This window comes from Microcaecilia unicolor, chromosome 1 (assembly GCF_901765095.1).
Source record: "Microcaecilia unicolor chromosome 1, aMicUni1.1, whole genome shotgun sequence".
Lineage (NCBI taxonomy): Eukaryota > Metazoa > Chordata > Amphibia > Gymnophiona > Siphonopidae > Microcaecilia > Microcaecilia unicolor.
In genome coordinates, this window is record NC_044031.1 from 519,044,116 (window position 1) to 519,067,463 (window position 23,348).

Below are 23,348 nucleotides of genomic sequence, written 5' to 3' on the forward strand. Positions count from 1 at the left end.
TGTATTTTTAATTGGGAGAAGTTTTCATAGTAGTTATCTTGCCCTGAACTACAATGTCACCTTATTACCTGTCCTCTTTTGTTTCTCCTAGAGGCAACTGGTGGGGTCACGCTCCTTACAAACATGGCCGCCCTTGCTCAGCCTGTCCACCAAGCTTTGGAGGGGGTTGTAGAAAAAATCTTTGCTACAAGGGTAAGTTGGAAGCATGTGTATAAAAATACATTCTGTATGCTGTTTTTTAAAAAAACCTTAAACAATTTTTTATTGAGAATAAAATCTTCTAAGTTTTACAAAAATATACCAACTCATCCCCCTCTCAATTCCATAGATACCCCTTTTTTCCCCTCAAGAACGAGAAAAAAGACAAAACTCCATAAGAGGTCTGTTTTCTTATAATCTCTCACCTGCAATTATGAAACCCATTTCCAAAACCCCTTTCCCCCTATTCAATACCATCCCCCCACCATCTCTATCACTTCCCTCCCTATCCCATTAAGAAATAATCCCCCCCCCTTTAATCCTAGAAATACTGAAGCATAACAAAACACCTTGACTAAATATTAAATAAAGCAACTATTTCAGGGAATTAAGAATCAAGCTTTGAGCCCGTACAGACAGTGATTGCAAATAAGGCTCCCAAATAAGCAGAAATATTTCTTGTGTCAAACAGTAAATGAAGCCAATCTAGACTCCCAGATCATCTGATACAGTTGATTTCTCCATGCCCAGTAGGATGGGGGAATCAACAATACACAAGAAGAAAGGATGCATTTTCCCTATGTAACCCCCCCCCCCATACTAAATTGATGAGATCCCCTGTTGTAATAGTCACTGGGGGGGGGGGGGGGGAGGGAAATGAGTTAAGAGAAAGTGAGAAGCCCAGCCCCAAGGGGGAGTGTTTATGGAGAACTGCTGAGGGAAATGTTTCTAGTTATTGAATAACACACCAACAAAAAAAAGCAACACTGGGCCTTCAAGATTGGGATAATCAATGTTCTCCTTTATTGTGAACTTGACCCGACATGGGCCGTGTTTCGGCGCACAAGCGCCTGCTTCAGGGGTCAGAAAATCTTGTTTTTTTACTTTCCAAGAAATGTGTAACCAGACACAGTCGAGATACAATGCCTCTGGTTTACTCGCTCATAGAAAGCTGTCAGCATACGGAAAAATGTGTATTATTATTAGCATTTGTGTAGCGCTACCAGACGCACGCAGCGCTGAACACCTGATACAGTTATTGAATGACAGTAGGGGTGGAGTTTGGAGTTAATAAAAGTTGTTATTGTATAGAGCACATGGTCTTTGGTTGCCTCTACCCCTACCAGGACCTGTGTGGAGAGTGGGTGTCCTAGATAGGCCCAACAACCTAAGGCTGTATTAAGTGGAGGTTTCTGCCAGTAAAAGCATTAACTGTGGTGTAGAGGAGTGCTCCGGGCAGGAAGCAGGGGTGACCCAGTCCAGGAGCAGGAACAGAGAAGGAGTCTCCCTTTGGGAGGGAAAGGACAGACAGGGAGTTCTGATCCTGAGAGGTTTGTTAAAGAAGTGATGCAGGCATAGCCTTGGATTGTTTTGCCCAAAAGGATGGGTAATGGTCTGGAGGAGTTGTAAATATGTACATACCATAATTTAGAAGTGGACTATTAAACTACACCAAAGGTCTGGAACTGGCACTTAACCTTCTTTTGAATAAGTTATATAGTTGGATACAAATTGACTTGTTGGATATTGAAAGAACTGTTTGCTTCCAGAACATATGAATTCTGGATGAACTGCCTGCTGCAGAGTTTAAGTAAAGTTTGTGTTTGATTTATAAAACCTGGACTGGAGTATTTCTTTGAGTGAGAGTGATTCTTTTTTTTCAAAGAAATCATATTGAAAATTATGAAATATAACAACATCAAAATTGTTCAACTAGTCATTAGAAAATGACTAGCATCAACTGTCTCTGTTGACAAATAATTAAACAAGTCATATGTAAAAATAGACAGTTCAGATTCAAAAAGATTGCAGAACTCTTTTGGAATACCATCAGGACCCAGAGTTTTACCTGATAGAGTGCCTTTAATGACCATTTCCTGAAGAGATATCTCCTGCTGAAGAGAGTTGGAATTAAATTCAGACCATTTAGGACCTTGTAAAAAGGTCAAAAAATCATATATTTGGGAAGTTATAGTAAAGAATTCTGATTGATACAGCTGGAAGTATAAAGAATGGAAGGCCTTGAAAATATCAGTCAGAGAGGAGGAATTTTGACTATCAGTGAGTTTAGTGACTAGAATTTGAACCTTAAGATGTTTACACTTTAAATAGTTCACTAACATCTTGCTACTTTTGTTAGACTTGGTGTAGTGTCTAGCGTTACACTAAATATTTCTTGTCCAGCTTTAGCACTATGTTTATTTAAAGCATTTTTTGACAGATTTTATTGAGCATTAAAGGATAATTAGATGCTATGTAAGCATTCTCTGCATCTTTAATTTGATTTTCTGAAGTTCTGATATGGCATTAAGTGAAATTAATTCCTCCCTCAGGGCTTCCTTAAATGCATCCCACACTGTGAGTATATTAACTTCATTTGAAATGCTGATTTTGAAGAATTCTGATATAAATTGCCTGATATGAGATATAACCTTTTCATCTGTAAGTAAATTAGTATGTAAGCGCCACAAAGGAGTTCTCAGAGGGGCAGAGATCTTACACTTAATAATGAGTGTAATCAGAGTGTGGTCAGAGATAACTATAGGAGATATGGAGGTAGAAAGAATAGAGTCAATCAAGGAATGAAAAAGTAGAAAATAGTCAAGTCTGGAGAAACTGTTACTTGAAGCAAAGAAGAATGTGTATTCCCTGGCTGTAACCTCCAGGGATCAAGCAAGTTAAAATGTGTCAGAAAAGAATGAAGAGTAGTGGAGGATTTAGATGATAGAAGCTTTGACTTGTAGTGTCTATCCAAATACATATCTTAAGGAATATTAAAATCCCCTATAAGAACAATTGTGATAAATTCAAAGATTTGTAATTTTTGAAATAAAGTAATAAAAACTTTTGGGGGTCAGAAGTCGGAGCATAAATGTTAGCAATAACCATATTTTCATTATATAAATACAGTTTTAGAATTACTTATCTACCATGCAGATCAATGTCTTAATCTAATAGTGTAGAATTAAGATCTTTAAGGAAAAGAATGGAGACTATATTTCTCCTCACAGCTGAAGGAGAATCTATAGAGAAAGAAATCAAATTATCCTTGATAAATGTGTTTATATTAGGAATATGAGTTTCCTATAAACAGATTATATATGGTTTCAGTTTTCTCTAATATACAATGTTTTATTGTTTTTTCCTTTTATGGGATATCTTAGACGGTTAACATTCCAGGAAACTATGGTGAGAGGAATGTCTTGATTAGCCAATATATTATTGTAAAAGTATATTGAAACACATTATTGCATAGTACCATACATTTATCTTTAAAAAGAAAGAAATAATAGTGACACAGTTTAAATGTGGTCAACACATAGGAAAAAATGGTATAAAGAACCATTACAATTCAACCAGAAAAACTGTGAAAAAATGGATCTATGAGCAGATGACAATAAGAACCCAAATCACTGCTCTATGAACAAAAGTAATGAGAATTTAAAACTCCAAATACCAAATCAAAAAACAAGGACCATGTATTGAAACAGCAATGTTGCCAAAGGAAACAATAAAAACAAATTTCATTTGTTGTCATTAAGTAACCACCAAATAGAAGACAGTTTTTGAAAAAATATCATAAAAGAGTAGACCATAATAAACAGCTTGTAAAAGCAGTATTAATAACAATAGAGAGCCGATCAGGCATACAATAAGAGAGGAAGTCACATGTTGTTGAGGAGCATGCACTATGAGGTACGTTCAAGTGGTCATACCCTGTGATTGAAGGTTATCCAAATATATGTGCAGCTGGTCGAGAGAATAAACAACAAACGAGTGGTATTGATTAAGGTGACACTTATTGTGGCTGGGTAACGGAAGCCAAAACGAGTTCCTAAAGACTTTACATGGGCACGCATTTCTAGAAAAGATTTCCTTTTTCTAGCAGTAGTCTGAGCAAGGTATAGTACAAAGAAACCTTTCTTACCATCAAATTACAGATTTGGAATATTGTGTGCCTTAGATAAGATCTCCAAAGCTTGAGGAAATCACAAAGGTGTACTACTACAGGCTTACGGTGTTGTTGCCCTGCTTTAAGTTTCATTGATGTTTTATGAGCTCGCTCAAAGTGAAGCGGGAGATGTGCAGTGATTTGCAAAGTCTCTTGAATCTAAGGGCCCTGTTTACTAAGCCGCGTTATAGGTGTGTTAGCATTTTTAACACGCGTTAACAGTGTACGCGCCTACAATATCCTTATTGGTGCTGAACTGGCTGCGTTTATGCTATTCACTTTGTACCAAAATTAAGAAAAATATTATAGAATAAGTTTAAAGGAATCAGAGAGTTAGAAGTGGTTTTTATTCTTACCAGCACAGCTTCAGATATCAGTTTGAAAGTCTTGGGAAAATATCACATGTACAGAATCTCAGTTAGAAAAATATCATCACATGTACAGAATCTCAGTTGGAAAAATATCACATGTACAGAATCTAATATCAATAGCTTAGGTAATAATAATAATAAGCAATCAGACTAATTTGATAAGGAACAGTTGTAAAGAGGACAAAGAAAATGAGAGAGAGAGAGATCAGCACATGTTATCTGGAAGTAAAGAGAGAGAGAGAGAGAGAGAAACAGAGAGATCACAGGTGTTTCCTGAGACCAGGCTTTCTTAGAGAGAGAGGGAGAGAGAGAGAGAGAGACAGAGATAGGTCACATGTTATCTGAAAACATGTAGGGATCAGCACATGTTATCTGAAAGTATGGAGAGAGAGAGAGAGAGAGAAATATATCAGGGGTTCAAGCAGGAAATATATCAGTGGTTCTGAAGCGAGATAAAATATAAAGAAAGGCGAGGATAGTTCTGTTATAAAGAAATAGTTCTTACCAGAAGCAATGCAGAAATAAAGAAGGGAAAATATATTTCCTAGAGAATAGCCAATTAGCAAGGATGCCCTGAATCAGGACAGAGAAAAGTCTCCTGCAAAATATGGCTAATTCTGAAGATTTCTTTGTGTGCAGGTATTCTTATAGAAAAAGTGATGTCGTCACCTCTCCCCCCTCCTACACCAATCGAAGGTAGCATAGGTGTCTTGCCAAACCCCTATTGGTACATTTGACCTTACCATCTTGTAACTGAAGAAAAGATGTGTATTCCAGATACTGGGCTGCCATAGTAACAGAAGCCAGGGATGTCTGCATTCCTGTCTATGGTTACCAGCAGTGACTAGCAGCCAGGTACAGAAAAGACAGAGGGGGGGATGGGAGGCAGTACAGTACAGGTAAAGTAGAACATTTTTTTACAGTGCCTACACAGTTAGCGCGCATACTAATCGTAGGTGCATTAAAAATGCTAATGTGCCTTAGTAAACAGGGCCCTAAGACTGGAGAAATTTAATCATATCTGACCCTTTAACTCCTTCCATAAGATTAATGATCCAAATATTATTTTGACAATGTCGATTGGAGAGGTCTTCGATATCCTGTTCCAGCTTTTTCATGTTGCTGGGCTAATAATAAGATCACTTGATCCGCACACGTTTCCAAAGTTTCAATATAGAGCTGAAATGCAGAGAGCTTCACAGTAAGAGCCTGTAAGTCAGATTTTAGTTCAAAGTAGTTTTGAATTGTTTAGATGTTAAATCACGTAAGGCTTGGACCTCATCCACCATTATATCTGATGCTGATGGAACATGTTTAACATGCTTTGTTCTTTTGGTTCTCATCAATACCATGCAGCCGCCTGACATCTGTCTTGCGATAATGAATGACATCAATGTGCGTCTTGTAGACAGATTTGACATTGCTCACTCTGGGATTGACTCTGATCGGAACAGCTCTGTAGATTCCTGTAACATTGACTCACCTACTGGATGTGACTTTTTACTAGTTACAAAACTCATACTGTCACTAATAAATACACGTATGGACAAGTTTCTGGTAACCCCTGTGCTTGACCCTCAAGTTTTGCCTTGTTTATTTTTAGTTCTCTACACTGCCTATAATGTAATTTATCCCCATTCCATTTTTACCATGTGTGAAATTACAGCACCTTGAGGAGAGGACTGTCCTATGTGCAAGCAAGGTCTTTGAGGGTTTTTTTTAAATATCTGTTTACATTGAAGATAATTTTCAAAGGAAAACTGTTCAGCTCTGGGGTGAATAGAGCAGAAAGACAGTAGGAGTCTTTTCTGCTCTAGAGAGCCTTCTACAGTATCAGAGGAAGCAGGCAGGCAGGGTTGGGGAGGACATGACAGGGCAGGGGGTGAGAGTGATGAAGGCTTGGGAGATTGATGGGAGGCACTGGGGCTTGGAGTTCTTTAGAGGCTGTGGCATAGGAGGGAACAACCAGGGGAGGGCATCTGCCTTGGTCCAAAACAGGGCTTCTGCTCATCAGGAAATTTACCTCAGGCTGCAGAGGACTCTTTAAACACTCCGGTTTGGAGGGCTGAGGAATTATTTTGCACTGCTGCAGGGGAAGGAGTATGTGTTACATTGATGTAACTGGTCAATACAAATGTTTTACCACTTCCAGTAACATATATGTAGTACTAACCACTGTGAAATTGTTTTAATCAGGTATTTACTAAAGGCTTTTAATAAATGCCACATTCAACAGCCTATACCACCAAACATGGAACCCAGGTATAGAGCATTGGGAGTGGAGGGAACCTGCACAAAGTAGTACTTAGAACCCTAAACAAAAGTATGGAAAGAGGGAGGGGAACCTACAAGGAGAGGTAATTACCACTTTACAGAGCAAGCTGGATGGGCCACACTAAACCACTTTAGAGAGCAAGTTGGATGGGCCACACTACTCTATCTGCCATCAATTACTGCGTTACTATAGCACATGCTCTGAGAAATGGGCTGCTCAACTTGCTATGTAAAATGTATTTGACAGACTGAACTCAGGGCTGGCCTTATCATTGAGTGACTGTGTTTTTTGTTCAAGGTCCCATTTTTGTGCCCTGCTTTACTGCCCCTACTGACTTAAGAAAAATGAGGCCCTGCATCCTTCTGCACCTTCTGTGAGCCATCCCCTGTTTCAGCCCAGTCTATGATTCCACTTGAGATATTTTAGAAAAATAAACTTACCATTTGCTAGTATTACCTTGACAATAAGCGTGAAAGGCTCTTAAGTGCTATTAGTGCACATGGAATTGTGCAGAATACCTCAAAACACTAACACAAATGTAAGAAAGAAAAAAAAAGCATAGGAAAATCAGCATACATTTTGATGGATATATGTTGTTTGTTGGCCAGAAATTGATTTTCTTTTCTGTTTTGTTTGTACTATAATATAGACGGTTCAGAAAAGCATTATCGCCCTCAGGAACCTGAGGAAGAGACCAATGAGATTGAACGGCATCGATCAAAGTCACACAATGCTGCATCACAGAGTCGATCAAGGACCCATTCTCCTACATCTTCTACACGGACCAACACCGTCAATAAAAATGAAGTCTTAAGCACAGAACAAATGTGTAAGGAGTTTATTTTTTTCCTCAAAACGTGGGACTGTTCGTAGTAAAGCCATTCCAAAATTATTGGAAAATAGAAAAAAAAAAGAAAAAAAAGAAACTTTTGAAAGCAAATTGACATCATAGCTTCTATGCATTCTCCGCTGTGATATTGAACAGCGTTGGCTGAAAGACGTACCAACTCAAGCCAAGCATATCATATCTAATTGTTTTTTTTTCTGGTCTGGATTGATACATACAGATCCAAATGGTTTATCATTGGATCATTGTAGGAGTTAGTATGTTTGTATTCAAAATATTGTACTGATATACTTTTTCACTGACCACCCTTATTAGAATAATTAAGGGTTATATTTAAAAATGAACTTATTAAAGGGTTGTATCCAATAGCAGCTCATTTACTATGGTGGGAAAGGCACCAGTGTTGAAAAAAGGAACATAAGAGTAGCCATACTGGGTCAGACCAATGTTCCATCTAGCCCAGTATCCTGTTTCCAACAGAGGCCAAGCAAGGTCAAAAGTTCCTAGCAGAAACCCAATTCGTTGCAAAATTCTATGCAGCAAATTCCAGGGCAAGCAGTTGCTTCCCCATGTCTGTCTCAATAGCAGACTATGGACTTTTCTTCCAGGAACTTGTCCAAAAGTTTTTTAAACCCAGATAATGCTAACTGTTGTTACCACATCTTTCGGCAAAGAGTTCCAGAACTTAGCTATTTGTTGAGTGAAACAATATTCCATCCTATTTGTTTTTAAAGTATTTCCATGTAACTTCCTCGAGTGTCCCCTAGTCTTTGTACTCTTGGAAAGAGTAAAAATAAATCGATTTACTTCTACTCGTTCTACACCACTCAGGATTTTGTAGTCCTCATTCATATCTTCCCTCGTCCGTCTCTTTTCCAAGCTGAAGAGCCCTAACCTCTTTAGTTTTTCTTCCTACGGGAGGAGTTCTTTATCATTTTGGTCGCTCTGCTTTGAACCTTTTCTAATTCCGCTATATATTTTTCGAGATACGGGGACCAGAACTGAACGCAATACTCAATTATAGTATTTTCGGTCTTATTCACCATCCCTGTCTTAATAATTCCTAGTATCCTGTTTGCTTTTTTGGCCACACATTGAGCAGAAGATTTCAGTGCATTATCTACAATGACACCTAGATCTTTTTTTGAGTGCTGACCCCCAAGGTGGACCCTAGCATCAGGTAACTATGATTCAGATTATTCTTTCCAATGTGCGTCAACTTGCATTTGTCCACATTAAATTTAATCTGCCATTTGGATGCCCAGTCTTCCAATTTCCTAAGGTCTTCCTGCAATATTTCACAGTCCGCATGTGTTTTAACAACCTTGAATAGTTTTATGTCATCTGCAAACCCACGTGCAGCACCGGCCATTTTTAGCGTGGCTTAATAAAGTTATTTTATTTTACTGTGATCCGCATAGAACTTGTATAGGCTTTTGTGGAACATAAAACCAATATATAATGTAATGCAATTTACCATGCATTTGTCTCACAGAATTTCAGATCACATCAAGAAAAAAAAAATCTTCAACTCTTTACAAATTTCCTTGTGTAGGGTGTTAGACAGCACTGCGTACGTCTAGTAGCGCTATAGAAATAATTAGTAGTAGTAGCACCACAATGAAACATCAGTGTTAATTTTATGCAATAATTTTAATTTTATGAGATAGATTTGCAGGCAGTGGAGGCGATGCATGCAAATCTCTCTCCTAAATATTCATTGTGGGTATCCTGAAAACCTGAAAGGCTGGGGTGCCTCCAGGATCAGGTTTGGGAACCGCTGTCCTATGCAATAGTTTATTTCCCAATAGAAGTCCTATTTTGCTATGATATCCTGTTTTCCAGCTTCGTATGCCTGTAGTATTCCACTTATAAACTCCCTGAGATTTAAACTCTATAGTTGGCATTGCTTTAGAATGCTAACTGTGGCATTTAAACCGACACCTGGATATGCAGCGCCAGTCTATTCCCAAATACTGGTGCTGAAGTCATCCAGGTATAAAGCAGCTGCTGGAAGTTATTTGGGTATCTCTGCTATTCAACACTTCCAGCTCTACCTTGGCTGTGCTCTTGGACCACCCCAGTGTTACCAGGATACTGCAAGGATGACCGGTAAAGATTTTTTAGTGGCATTATCTGCTCTTACCTGGATGGCTCCCACTGAATATCAAGTCCAATGATTTTAAATGCTTAATAAACTTCTCAATCAGTTGTCTTCCTCATATGAAATGTAACTGATCTACAGCTGAGGTTTCCCAGTGTGATAAACTCATTCATATTTTAAAAATCTAGATCATTTCTTCAAACTGATATGTTTAATTTTTGCTGCTAATCTCATTTCTAGCTCAAAGTGTCAGCTGTGCAGTGAGACTAAGAGACCAGTGCAAAGGAACAACTTGCAACAGGTATGATTTTCATTTTAGATTTTATATTTGCTAAGTATGTTCTTGCACTTATTAGGCTATTTAGATCCTTGCATTTTTTAAATTTTTTAGGTATGAATGCCCTGCAGGGTGTGTGGACAGCAAAGCCAAAGTCATTGGAAGTGTACACTATGAGACGGTAAATATTTTTTGGAATTAGTATTATTTGGTAACTTTCTGGATTAGAGTTTTGCTAAGATACTGTTATAAACCTTGACAAAATAGAGTGCTCATGGAAATCCACACCCCCCCCCCCCCCCCCACCATGGACCAGGAGCTCAAAATAAGAAAGTAAATCTCTCTGACACACTGTCTCTCTTTCTGATTAGTTTACAGAGCGGTATGTTTACTAACTTGTGCAAAGCAGTTAGCATGAGTCTTACTGTGGGACCCTCACTAACAGAGTGCACTAAACAGCATGGTGAAAACCCTACACTAACTTTTTAGTATGGGTTGGGGCAGGAACAGGGCACATCATGAGCAGAGATGGGGTGCTTGCTGTATCGCTTAATGCCAAACTGTCACTTACACATGTGAATGTTACACTCACATACTTAAGTGCTAGTATTCTATCTGTCTGATATTCAAAATAATTTAACTGGGCAGGAGAGGCTCCAGCCAATGACATCACTTCTGACTGCCTAAGTAGTCATATTCAGCAGCAGTTAACTGGACAGTGCCAATGAATGTCGCCACAGATCAATCCTGCACTGTCCAGTTAGTGCTGGGGCATTCTGTGGGTGGAGCTTCGGCAGAGTATGGGAGGTGCCAGGACCTATCCAGTTAAATAAATCTGAAGTTAGAACAGCAAAAGGGTTGTCTTTAGCTGGCAAGCTAATCGGGCACTAGTCTGAATCTTGGCTGGTGCTTGGTTAATTTCTGGGTTGTGGCCCCAGTTTTCCTGTTGCCCCCTCCCTCCCTTGTGACTCCAATCATCCCCTGCCTCCCACCCTGTTTGTATGCAAGGGCCGACTGAACCCTCACTGCTCTGCAGATTCCCTGGGCCTACCTGTTACATGCCTGATGATCCACTGAGGTATAATAGGCAGGAGCTATGCCAACATGTTCCTGCCTGTCATGGCAGCTACTGCAAAATGGTTCCACATTCTCTAGTGGAAGTCTCACAATATTAGCAATACCCTACTGGACTGTCAAGCATTTAACAGGTAGATCCATGGGGCTCATGGTGGTGGGGTAGGTGGGGCCACTCAGTCATCCCGAATGTATGTCTAAGATGAGTTTGAATGGAGAGCTGGGTCACAGAGGAGAGAGGGGACCTTGGAGGAACAGAGGATACTTTACACGAGTCCTGGCTGATATTCAGCCAAAGCTCACATAAATATTGAGGGGGTTACTAGGCAATAAGGAGGCAATTCTAAAACTAAGCGCATATATAGAATTTAGGGGTATGCGCCTATATTTTGGGAGGCATGGCTAGTGCTGGGCACACTTCTACGGTCTGTGCCCTGAAAATGGCAGATACAAATCAAGGTCAGGTATACACATAAAGTAGCACATATGAGGTTATCTTATTGGGCAGACTGGATGGACCGTACAGGTCTTTCTCTGCCGTCATCTACTATGTTACTATCTTGCTCATTTTCGAAAAAGGACGCCCATCTTCCGACACAAATCGGGAGATGGGCGTCCTTCTCTCAAGGTCGGCCAAATCGGCATAATCGAAAACTGACTTGGCCCTTCCTCAACTGCTTTCCGTCGTGGGGACGACCAAAGTTCATGGGGGCTTGTCGGCAGTGAACCAAAGGCGGGGCAGGGGCGTGGTTAAGAGCTGGGCATCCTCGGCCGATAATGGAAAAAACAAGGGCGTCCCTGACGAGCATTTGGACAACTTTACTTGGTACCTTTTTTCCCTTGACCAAGTCTCGAAAAGGTGCCCAAACTGACCAGATGACCACTGGAAGGAATCGGGGATAACCTCCCCTGACTCCCCCAGTGGTCACCAACCCCCTCCCACACAAAAAAACAAATCAAAAAACAGCCTCAAATGTCCTACCCCAGCTCCATCACAGCAGTATGCAGGTCCCTGGAGCAGGTTTTAGTGGGTGCAGTGCACTTCAGGCAGGCGGACCCTGGCCCATCCCCCCCTACCTGTTACACTTGTGGTGGTAAATGTGAGCTCTCCAAAACCCACCCGAAACCCACTGTACCCACATGTAGGTGCCCCCCTTCACCCATAAGGGCTATGGTAGTGTTGTACAGTTGTGGGGAGTGGGTTTTGGGGGGGGGGGTTGTGAGGCTCAGCACCAAAGGTAAGGGAGATATGCACCTGGGAGCAATATCTGAAGTCCACTGTAGTGCTATCTAGGGTGGCCAGTTGGTGTCCTGGCATGTGAGGGGGACTAGTGCACTACAAATGCTGGCTCCTCCCACGACCCAATGCCTTGGAATTGGTCGTTTTTGAGCTGGGCGTCCTCGGTTTCCATTATCGCTGAAAATCAGAAACGACTATCTCAAAAACGACCTAAGGACGACCATCTCTAAGGTCGACCTAAATGTCGGGATTTGTGCGTCCCCGGCCGTATTATCGAAACGAAAGATGGATGCCCATCTTGTTTCGATAATACGGGATGCCCCGCCCCTTCACGGCGCCGTCCTCAGAGATGGACGCCCTTATAGATGGGCGTCCCCGTTCGATTATGCCCCTCTATGTTACTATTCGATAAGCTGTGTCTACATTCAGATGCGGTTTATAGAATAGCGCACAGGCCAGGTGGTTGCACCTAGATTTAGGCACAGCCATTTATGCCATTGAATGCTGGTGTAAATCTAGGTGTGCTCCCCCAAATTCTAACACCATGCACAAAGATTTGATTGGTGACCTCGACGTGCCCATACTCTTCCCATTTCCATGCCCCCTTTTTGATTACATGTGCTGGAATATACATGCACCTCTTTTTAGTGTTATGTTTCTACCGGTCTGGCAGGGGAAGGGGGTGGACTTCACTCCTGATTGGCTGCCAGGGTTTGTACTGACGTCAGTGGGTAGTACTTTAGCCTGCATGTTTCTGCTTTCCCTGCTTTGGCGTTACATTTCTTTGTGACTAAAAGCCTGGGCAGTTCTCTGCCAGAACGTTGTGCTATGCTCTGTCTTTGATCTGTGTTTTCCTGTTCAGTATTTCTTTCCCTTCCCTTGGTTTGTGATAGCTGGTTACAGCTTGTGTTTGAGGGTGTAATCAGTTCACTTGACTCCAGCTGGGCTTTCCCTGCTGCTTGCTGGTCTCTGTGGGAAGCCAGCTGCTTGTTTGCTCAGTGGGGGCTATGCTCCCGTTCAGCCGCCGACTCAGCAGGCTGCTGGTCGGCAGCTTTCTCTCTGGTTGTTTGTTTACTATAGGATCTCTCTCCCTCGTGTCCCTGCTTGCTGGCTCAGTAAGTTTAACCTCCTGTGTACTGTGGCTCTGCCTCTGTCTTCTGGGTGTTCTGTCAGAGGTTTCCTTTCTTTTTTGCTGTGTCTTTCCTCTGGTATTTGGTTGGGGCCTAGTACCCTTTTGTTTACTGCTCCTGTCTTTGGCTTGTGGGGGTTGGTGTGTTCATTCTCCCCTCTGCCCTGGGGTGGGGGTCCCAGGCTGCGGGGTCCCCGGGTCACGGCGTAATTTGGGCTGTTGTCTCCACTTCCGCCTGTGGGTTCAGGGGGCTTCCTGTTTTAGTTCCCCGGTCCTGCGCTGGTCCCCTGAGAGGGCGTGGCCCCGCTCTGGTTCTTTTGTTTTCCCTTGCCCTGTGGCTGGGGTACAGTGCGTGGCTGGTACCTTGGGGTTCCGGGGGGACTCCTGTGTTCCTTTTCCCCCTCCCTGGGTGTGTCTGCATTCCGGTTCGGCCGTGAGGCCCGTACAAGTGGCTCTGAGTGTCTGGGTTCCGGTTCGGCCATGAGGCCTGCTTGTATGCCTATTTCCCTTTCTTCCTGAGGTGCTGGGGGGAGGGGTAGGCTAGGGGTTGGGTAGTTGGGGGCATGCAGTGGTGGGTAAGTCTCCCCCCGGCCTTGGTCTGCGATCTGCGGGCCTTGGCCGGGGCTCAAGGGCTCACAACCAACCCAATGGATTACATTTAGAATACACCCAGAATATGAGCGTGTAAATTCCAGTTATTGCCAATTAGTATTAATTTATTTTTGAAGAGATTCATCCAAGGCAGTGAACAGCAGGTACAATTTTGTTAAAAGCATAACAATAGTAAAATAACCAAGTATAAACATGATAATTGGTCATTATTGGCCAGTTATCAACACTAATAGTATAATTGAGTAGCGTGTATAAATTGGCAACACATACAATTTAATGCGTGCTACTCGACATGCCATATATAGAATTTAGGGGTATGTGCCTATATTTAGGTAGACCCACTTACGTCATGTCAATAGCAGGTGTAAATGTGCACCTAAATTTATTTATTTATTTATTTATTTGTTACATTTGTACCTCACATTTTCCCACCTATTTGCAGGCTCAATGTGGCTTACATAGTACAATGAGGTGATAGCTACCTCCAGTGGAAAACAAATGAAGAGTGATGTTATTGTCAGTGAAATAAATATGTACAGACATATCAGGGAATCGTAGAGAGGGAAGTTATATAGTAATCATGGAGGGGCATAATGGAACAGAAACGCCTATCTCCATGGGCGTTAATCTCCGAGAACGGGTCCGTGAAGGGGCGGACCGAACCGTATTATCGATAAAAAATAGACGCCCATGTTTTATTCGCCAATGTGTGAGCTGGGCGTTTTTGCTTTTCAGCGATAATGGAAAGGGAAAGTGCCCAGCTCAAAAACGAATAAATCCAAGGCATTTGTTCGTGGGAGGGGCCAGGATTCGTAGTGCACTGGTCCCCCTCACATGCCAGGACACCAACCGGGCACCCTAGGGGGCACTTTTACAAAAACAAATAAACAGGTAAAAGAGCTCCCAGGTGCATAGCACCCTTCCATTGTGTGTTGAGCCCCCCAAATCCCCCTCAAAACCCACTGCCCACAAGTCTACACCATTACTATAGCCCTAAGGGGTGAAGAGGGGCACCTACATGTGGGTACAGTGGGTTTGGGGGGGTTGGACGACTAATAAGCATTAAGCAGCACAATTGTAACAGGTAGGGGGGATGGGCCTGGGTCCACCTGCCTGACGTCCACTGCACCCCCTAACAACTGCTCCAGGGACCTGCATACTGCTGCCTGGGAGGAGGGTATGACATTTGAGGGTGAAAATAAAAAGTTGTGAAACATCATTTTTTTGTGGTGGGAGGGGGTTAGTGACCACTGGGGGAGTCAGGGGAGGTCATCCCCGATTCCCTCTGGGGGTAATCTGGTCATTTAGGGCACTTTTTGGGGCCTTATTCGTGAAAAAACAGGGTCCAGGAAAAGTGCCCTAAATTCTAGCTACAAACGTATCCATTATCGGCGAAAGGCGCCCATCTCTGTTCGGGTGATAACCACGCCCCAGTTCCGCCTTCACCACGCCTCCGACACGCCCCCGTCAACTTTGTCCGCATCCGCGACGGAGTGCAGTTGAAAGCGTCCAAAGTTCGGCTTTCGATTATACCGCTTTATTTGTTTTTGTGAGAAAAACGCCCATCTCCCGATTTAGGTCGGAACTTGGGCGTTTTTCTCGTTCGATTATAAGCAGGATAGTGTTCATTACAAGTTTTTGTTTCTTTGTGTTACTGGGTTCAGGCACTTAAGTTAGGTCAGTGGGGTATGCCTTTTCGAACAGGTAGGTCTTTAGTGATTTCCAGAAGTTGAAGTAGTCGTACATAGTTTTTACGGCTTTTGGAAGTGCATTCCAGAGTTGGGTGCTTATATAGAAGAAACTGGATCCATAAATTGATTTGTACTTGAGTCCTTTGCAACTAGGGTGGCGGAGATTTAAGTATGTTCGTGATGATCTGGTTGAGTTTCTGGTTGGCAGGTCTATGAGGTCAAACATATATCCCAGGGCATCACCATAAATGATTTTGTGGACCAGGGTGCAAATTTTAAAAGTAATACGTTCTTTGATTGGGAGCCAATGTAATTTTTCTCGAAGGGGTTTGGCGCTTTCAAATCGTGATTTTCTAAATATAAGCCTGGCTGCTGTGTTTTGAGTGGTCTGAAGCTTCTTTATAAGATTATCTTTGCATCCCGCATAAATTACGTTGCAGTAGTCGGCATGGCTTAGTACCATTGATTGTACCAGGTTGCAGAATGTTGCCCTCAGGAAGAATGGTTTCACTCGTTTAACTTTCCACATTGAGTGGAACATTTTCTTGATTGTACAGTTAACTTGGTTGTCGAGTGTAAGGTTCCTGTCGATTGTGACACCAAGGATTTTCAGGTTATCTGAAATAGTGAGGGTATAGCCTAGGGTGATTAAATTTGTGGGTATGTTTGTATTGTATTGGGATGAGGGAATGAGGCAGTATGTTTTTTCTGTATTGAGTTTTAGTAGGAAAATGTTTGCCCATGAGTTACCTCTGATGTACATAACTTACAGTATTCCTTAAGTTCACCATGTAAGTGGGAAACCCTACCCATGCTTCTCCCTCTGTGAACACCCCTTGCATTTAGGCGCTAAGGCAGTTACACACTATATACTACTAAGTGTGTGTCTAACACTTACTATGTAACAGTTACTCATATGAAGTTACATGGAAATACTTTTAAAAGAAATAGGAGGCAATATTTTTAAGCTCTGGAAATCATTGCCAAAGGATGTGGTAACAACAGTTAGCAAAACTGGGTTTAAAGAAGGTTTGTACTGAATACCACAAAAGAAAAAAGGATATCATAATGAAAAAAAAAAACAAAAAAAAGTGCCTTACCATACAACAAAATTTTTATGTAACATAAATTACAACCATTCTGCAAATCAAAATTTAAAGGGAGGAAAAATACCTCAGCAGGTCTGGAACAAAATGGTACTGTGACTGTCTATTGCTATCACTCAGTCTCCTGGTTCCAATCACTGGACAAAAATCTTCCGAAAAAGAATATAGTGCAGTTTAATAAATTCCATTCATCTTCTTATTGTATATCTTCTCCATATCAAATTCTCATTTTTACTTTTGCTTGTTTTCTATATATAAATAGTAGTGACAGTATCTGACAGTGTCAGTCCAAATGTTGTATATAAATGAATTCAGCTTGTTAGTCTTTTTTAACCCGTTCAAAAACAAAAACTGTTATCTTATATAACCTGATGGGGACCTCTGTTTCACTAAAGCTTTGTTAGGGGAAAGGAAAGTGACTGTGTGGAACAATAACAGTCTTCTTCGATATACAATGCTGCCTGCAATCACTTCATCCGTGGTGCATATGTCATAAAAACATAGCTATTGTGCCCATCACTTGTATTGTATAAAGCACTGCAATATGAAACATCAAAAAATCATCAGCTCCTGGCCATTTATTGTGCAAAAAAGAGAGCCACTGCTCAACAAAGGCTACTTGCAAAATTCCAAAATGGCGCTGCAAGAAATAGACACCGTGAAAGAAATTCAGTCAGAACATGATGATGTCACCGATACACTTTTAAATTTTGATTTGCAGAATAGTTGTGATTTATGTTAAATAAAAAAATTTTGTAGTATGGTAAGGCATGTTTTTTGTTAAAAAAGGTTTAGACAAGTTCCTGGAGGAAAAGTCCATAGTCTGCTATTGAGACAGACATGGGGAAGCCACTGCTTGCCATGGGATTGGTAGCATGGAATGTTGCTACTAATTGGGATTCTTCCAGGTACTTATAACCTGGATATAGGATACTGGGCTAGATTTACGATTGGTCTGACCCAGTATGGCTTCTCATGTTGTTAAGGGGCCCTTTTACTAAACTGTGGTAAAAGGGCCCTGCGCTAGTGGCAGGGGACATTTTTGCCACATGCTGAGGCTTTTTTTTATCGCAGCAGGTAAAAAGGCTGAAAAAAGACATAGCCGTGTGTTAAGATTGCTCTTACTGCATGGCTATGTGGGGGGGGGGGGGGGGGGGGGGGAGGGAGAGCACTTATCGCCAACCATTGAGGTAAGCAGTAAGGGCTCCTGCAGTAACCTGGTGGTAATCAGATAGTGCACAGCACTTCCTGATTACTGCCAGGTAACCCCCTGCAGAAATATTTTTTTGAATATTTCCGCTAGTGCCAGAAAGACCACGCACTAGAGGTGGAACTACCATCAGTGCCTGTGTTGGGCCAGTGTTAGCTCCAGATTGGCATGCGGTAAGCCCACAGTGGGCATACCACTGCTTAGTAAAAGGGTCCCTGAGTGCTAATATTCTATAACTTACACATGGAATTGGTGACTAACTTTTGGCAGCCTGTTAGGGAATGGAGGGGGGGAGGGTTGTAAATGTGTGCCCTGCACAGTAAATGCAGGACAAATACTGGCCACAGCCCTACCATTTACCGCACATGTTTTCCACTTTGCTGTACGTTAAGTTTAGTAACTAACGTGGTAAGTGCAAAATCTTACCGCCCCCAGTTTCAGACTCCATGCCTTCATTCTGTTCTAAGTTATTGCAGCCCACCAAAGGAAAACTAGGAAACACTGCAGATATTCAGACTTGTGTGGGACAAAGATATGAGATGACAAAGATATTTTTCCAATTATGTTTTCTAACTACAAAATCAACAGATATAAAGATAGAACATGTTGATATGGAGAAGTCCACACAATTCAATTTTGAAAAGCAACTGTAGACATAAAGAGCATGAAAGAAAAGCTGGATATACTTTTTAAATATTTTGAAGTAGTACATATCTATTATCAAGAGCTGTGCTTGTGCAATCAAAATGTGTATTTAAGTGGATTTACATGGCAGCCTCATTGATTGAAATACTGTATAAAAATGTGCCATTTCTGATTTTAGCAATCCAGTATATGTAGAGCTGCGATACACTATGGTATACTAGACAATAATGGTGGATGGGTAGACGTCACTCGACAAGGCAGAAAAAACTACTTCATCAAATCTTATAGAAATGGAATTCAGTCCATTGGGTAAGTCAACATGCTCATTGTTTCTGCAACTAAAATGTGCAAATTTCCACTTAAATTTTCAAACAACTTTTCCATATAGGTTTATCAATGCATGTATGTACACATTGATATAGATAGATAGATATATACCAAGCCATTTATATTGATCTTAATTTACTACGTCTTATGATATAGCAAAATTCATGGACCATTACTGTACTTTTTTATTACATCTGTTACTTGTATTTTGCTATATCATAAGAAGTAGTAAATTAAGATCAATATAAATGGCTTGGTATATATCTATCTTACAGGATTACTATTATATTGTCTATTTACATTTTAATTTTTCGACATTGTGTAAGCCACATTGAGCCTGCAACTAAGTGGGAAAATGTGGGGTATAATATAAATGTGTTAAATAAATAAATCTGTTAACTAAAGCTGATCATTTTAACATTCCCTTTAAACAGTTCCTGACGGTATCCTTAACCATGTGGTGCAGATCATTACTGTTAAAATGACTCTTAATCTCAAAGCAGTTGCTATATGTGTTGGTTTAAGGTGGTTATATATATATATACTAGCCGTTGAGCCCGTGAAAACGGGCTACTTTTGGAATGGGGGGGTTTCCGAGCCCCCCCCCCCCGGAGTCGCCGCCACTGCCCCTCCACCCGGCCCGAGCAGCACTGTAAACTTACATCAGCACGCAACAGCAGGCACATCAGCAAAGCTGCCGTTGGGGCGGGCTTCCTTCTCTGCCTGTGTCCCGCCCTTGTGTGACGTAACGTCGGCGAGGGCGGGACAAAGGCAGAGAAGGAAGCCCGACGGCAGCTTTGCTGATGTGCCTGCTGCTGCGTGGTGATGTAAGTTCACAGTGCTCGGGCCAGATGGAGGGGCGGCGGCAACTCCGGGGGAGGGGGGAGGGGGAGCGGTTCCGACATCTGCAGCATGCCAGTAGAGACTTCCCTCTCTGTCCCGCCCCCATCATCACGTATTGAAGCGGGGGCGGGGCAGAGAGGGAAGTCTCTACTGCGCATTTGCGAGTGAGTATGGTCACTCGCCATTTATATATATATACATATATATAAACGTATATATATATACACAGTGCAATCCACTTAAGGGTCTGGGACCAAAGAAATGCATGCAGTTAACCAGAGCATGCACGTAACCGTTGTGACCCAAAGAAGCTTGACATCTGATAAACTTATGTACAGTACTGTTTATTATTATACGCACAGTATACAGTCTCAGTTAACTGACATTAGGCTTACTTGAAGTAATCGTTTATAGTCCTCTATACACTCTTGGGTCTGTGAGTCCCATAGACTACATCTGCCAGATGGTAAAAACTGTCATAGCACTGACATCCAGTGGCCTCCAGATAGGCCCGCACGGTGTTGAGACTCTCCAGCGCTCCTGCAAAAGTGACAGGAGGAGGTTGTTGAATTTCATCAGCATGTGCCTCACTGCTCATATCTTCATCTGTTCCATCATCTGCCATTGTTGCCTGCGTGTAGGAGCATATCTTAACATCAGTGCTGTCTTCAGCTGTTTGTAGATCATAATCAACAGCTACATAGCGATGGAACTCCTCTTCAGTAGCACCGGCTGGGATGTCAATAACCTTTTCATCTGACGTGCTTGCAACAGCTGCACCTGTTTCGTCCCTCTTCACATCCTTAACAAAGCTTGCCCGCTTGTAGCAGTTCACAATGGTTGCCTGTGTAACATGATTCCAGGCTTCTTTCTGCATATGTAGGGAATCCAGCAGTGATAGTTTATGAGCCAGTTCAACAGCACATTTATCCTTCCCAGCCTGGTCATCCATAACGCTCATCAGACGATGTAGCACAAAAGCCTGATAATGTTGTTTGAAATTGGCTGTTATGCCCTGATCCAGATGTTGGACCAGAGAGGTAGTGTTTGGTGGCAGGAAGACCACCTTGACGTTAGACAGCCTGACATCATCCCTGTGTGCAGCACAGTTATCACAAAGCAGCAAAATCTGATGCTTTTGTGCCCGCATTCTAGTGTCTAACTTCTTTAGCCACTGCTTCCAAACTTCCCCAGTCATCCACGAATTTGCGTTAGCCTCGTATGACACAGGAAATCGCTTAACTTTCTGGAAGCAATGGGGCTGTTTGCTCTTTCCAATGATGAGGGGTTCCAACTTCTCACTCCCATCCATATTGCAGCAAAGGAGGATTGTCAGTCGGTCCTTCAATGTTTTACCTCCAGTAGTTTCGGCATGCTTGAATGCAAGTGTTCCATCAGGAATCGCTCGCCAGTAGAGACCATTTTCGTCAGCATTGAAAATGTCACGAGGTGCAAACTCGATTAAGATGGTAGGAAGAACTGAAACAACCGAATTTTCAGCACCAAAGTCATCAGCGTCTTGTTTCTCACCATGCTGTTTCTTGAATTTTATGCTGTTCCTTTCCTTCCATCTTCCCAACTATCCAACAGTGGCTTTGAATTCAGTCAGTCCAAGACTTTCTGCTACCTGGTTAACTTTCTCTATAAGCAGTGGACCACTGACAGGAAACTGTCTGCTCCTGTCTCGAGAAAACCAATGAAGAAGAGCATCTTCAACCTCCTCAGCTTTTCCCACACGTTTTCGTTTCCGTTGTGGATTTGTATTATTTTGCCAGTCTTCCAGAAGCTGGTCTTTCTGCTTCAAGACACGTGAAATTTGACTGGGATTGACACCATATTCTTTAGCAATAGATGCTTGACTTTCTTTGTTTTCTAATTTTTTAAGAACTTCTATTCGTTCAGCCAGTATTAAAGTCTTACAGTTCTGCCGCCGCGACGACGACGACGACTCCGGTGCATGCTCCAACAACATTCTTTCCCCTAATCTGCCTGGGGCAGTTAAAGAGGCGGTAAATTTGAAATCTTGGTTGTCATGCGCCAATCGGATTCTATATTCCATGCACACGCTTATGCAGAGTCTTTCCTGCAGAGGAGCGGTCTTGAACCATGAAAATAAGCGAATCTTGCACTTATCAGTGGTGCGCTAAAATGAAGTTTGTCCCCATAGAAATTGATGGTGCCAAAAACGGGACCGAAGTACGGCATGCAGTTAAACAGAGCATGCTCTTATCCGACGTGCACTTAAATGGAATGCACTGTATATCTATCTATCTATCTATCTATCTATCTATCTATCTATCTATCTATCTATCTATCTATCTATCTATCTATTTCATTTAAGGGGGCTCACAAGAGGAAAATCAAAATTTCAGGCTTTTTCCAATCAATTCTGGTTCAAGATGACATGAAATAACATGTTAAATGTTGTTGATATTTTGTGTTGGTAAATGTTGTTGATATTTTTATGCTGTGTGCACTAGGAGTGTCATTCTTGCAGTTTGGTTCCTCATGGCTCGCAGTTTGTATGATAATTTGGAGACATGTGGCTCACACTTGGTGTACCAAACCCCACCTTCCCCTCTGCTGGAAATACTTGGGCAAACTTGCGGGTTATAATATGCTATGGTGACGTTAACTAGCCTACCATACATTAAAGAAGCATGGGGTGTCACTTAGCTGTTTGGCAGTGTGGACAGGTGGGCTGTGTCATGTGTTTCTGGCATCTGCTTGGATAAGAATTTCCTGGGTTTTACAGACTATTACTGATGTTCACCCTCATAGGTATATTTTTATGGAACACACTGAATTTTGAATCTGGTTGGTTCAGGCTCTCTCCCTTTATCAGCCAGTTAGTAGGCAGCACTATCAAGTTACAAAGTCTATGTCTAGAAGCTGTAAGGTATATTAATACAAATTTTAAGGAAGAAATATCCAACAAAAGAATAAATAATATAACTATGATCTAAAATATCCGTGCTATCAAGTTTTCATGAAGCAAGAGAACAGGTTGTATACAGACAGGTAGTGGCTGCTGCCAGGTCAGTGACCATCTTTGTGATGGCGGCAGATAGGTCGTTGGCCATCTGGGTGTTGTCAGCTGATGAGAGGTGGACATCTGGAGTTGGCTAATGTTAGGTGATAGTCATCTTGGTAAGTATGTGGCCATTTTGTGAACTTTACTGGTTTGCCAGAGAAGCCATTTTGGTAAGTTAATTTTCCAGCCTCTTTGCCGGGAAGCCATTATCGGGAAAAGGCATGATCACTTGGGCATATAAGACACTCGGGATCTGCCCTTTATTGTCTGTTCTGGAGAAAAATAGTCAAGAGCTGCCATCTTCTTAACAGCATTGGCTACGGGGGTGCATTGCAATGATTTCAAGGAGTTTAGCCACAATATTAAATGTTTAACATTATCTAGAGACATGCTGAGAGAAAATTCTAAGCCCC

At 41.8% G+C, this 23,348-nt stretch overlaps 1 protein-coding gene across 1 annotated transcript in view; it reads left to right on the forward strand.

Moving 5' to 3' along the window:
- Positions 1-23,348, forward strand: part of CRISPLD1 (cysteine rich secretory protein LCCL domain containing 1) — an 88,520-nt gene that overhangs the window by 33,841 nt on the left and 31,331 nt on the right. The window contains exons 5-9 of the mRNA XM_030190176.1: positions 92-192; positions 7,446-7,625; positions 9,988-10,048; positions 10,139-10,205; positions 18,910-19,040. Coding sequence (XP_030046036.1) covers positions 92-192; positions 7,446-7,625; positions 9,988-10,048; positions 10,139-10,205; positions 18,910-19,040 — 540 coding nt within the window. The remainder of the gene's footprint in view (positions 1-91; positions 193-7,445; positions 7,626-9,987; positions 10,049-10,138; positions 10,206-18,909; positions 19,041-23,348) is intronic.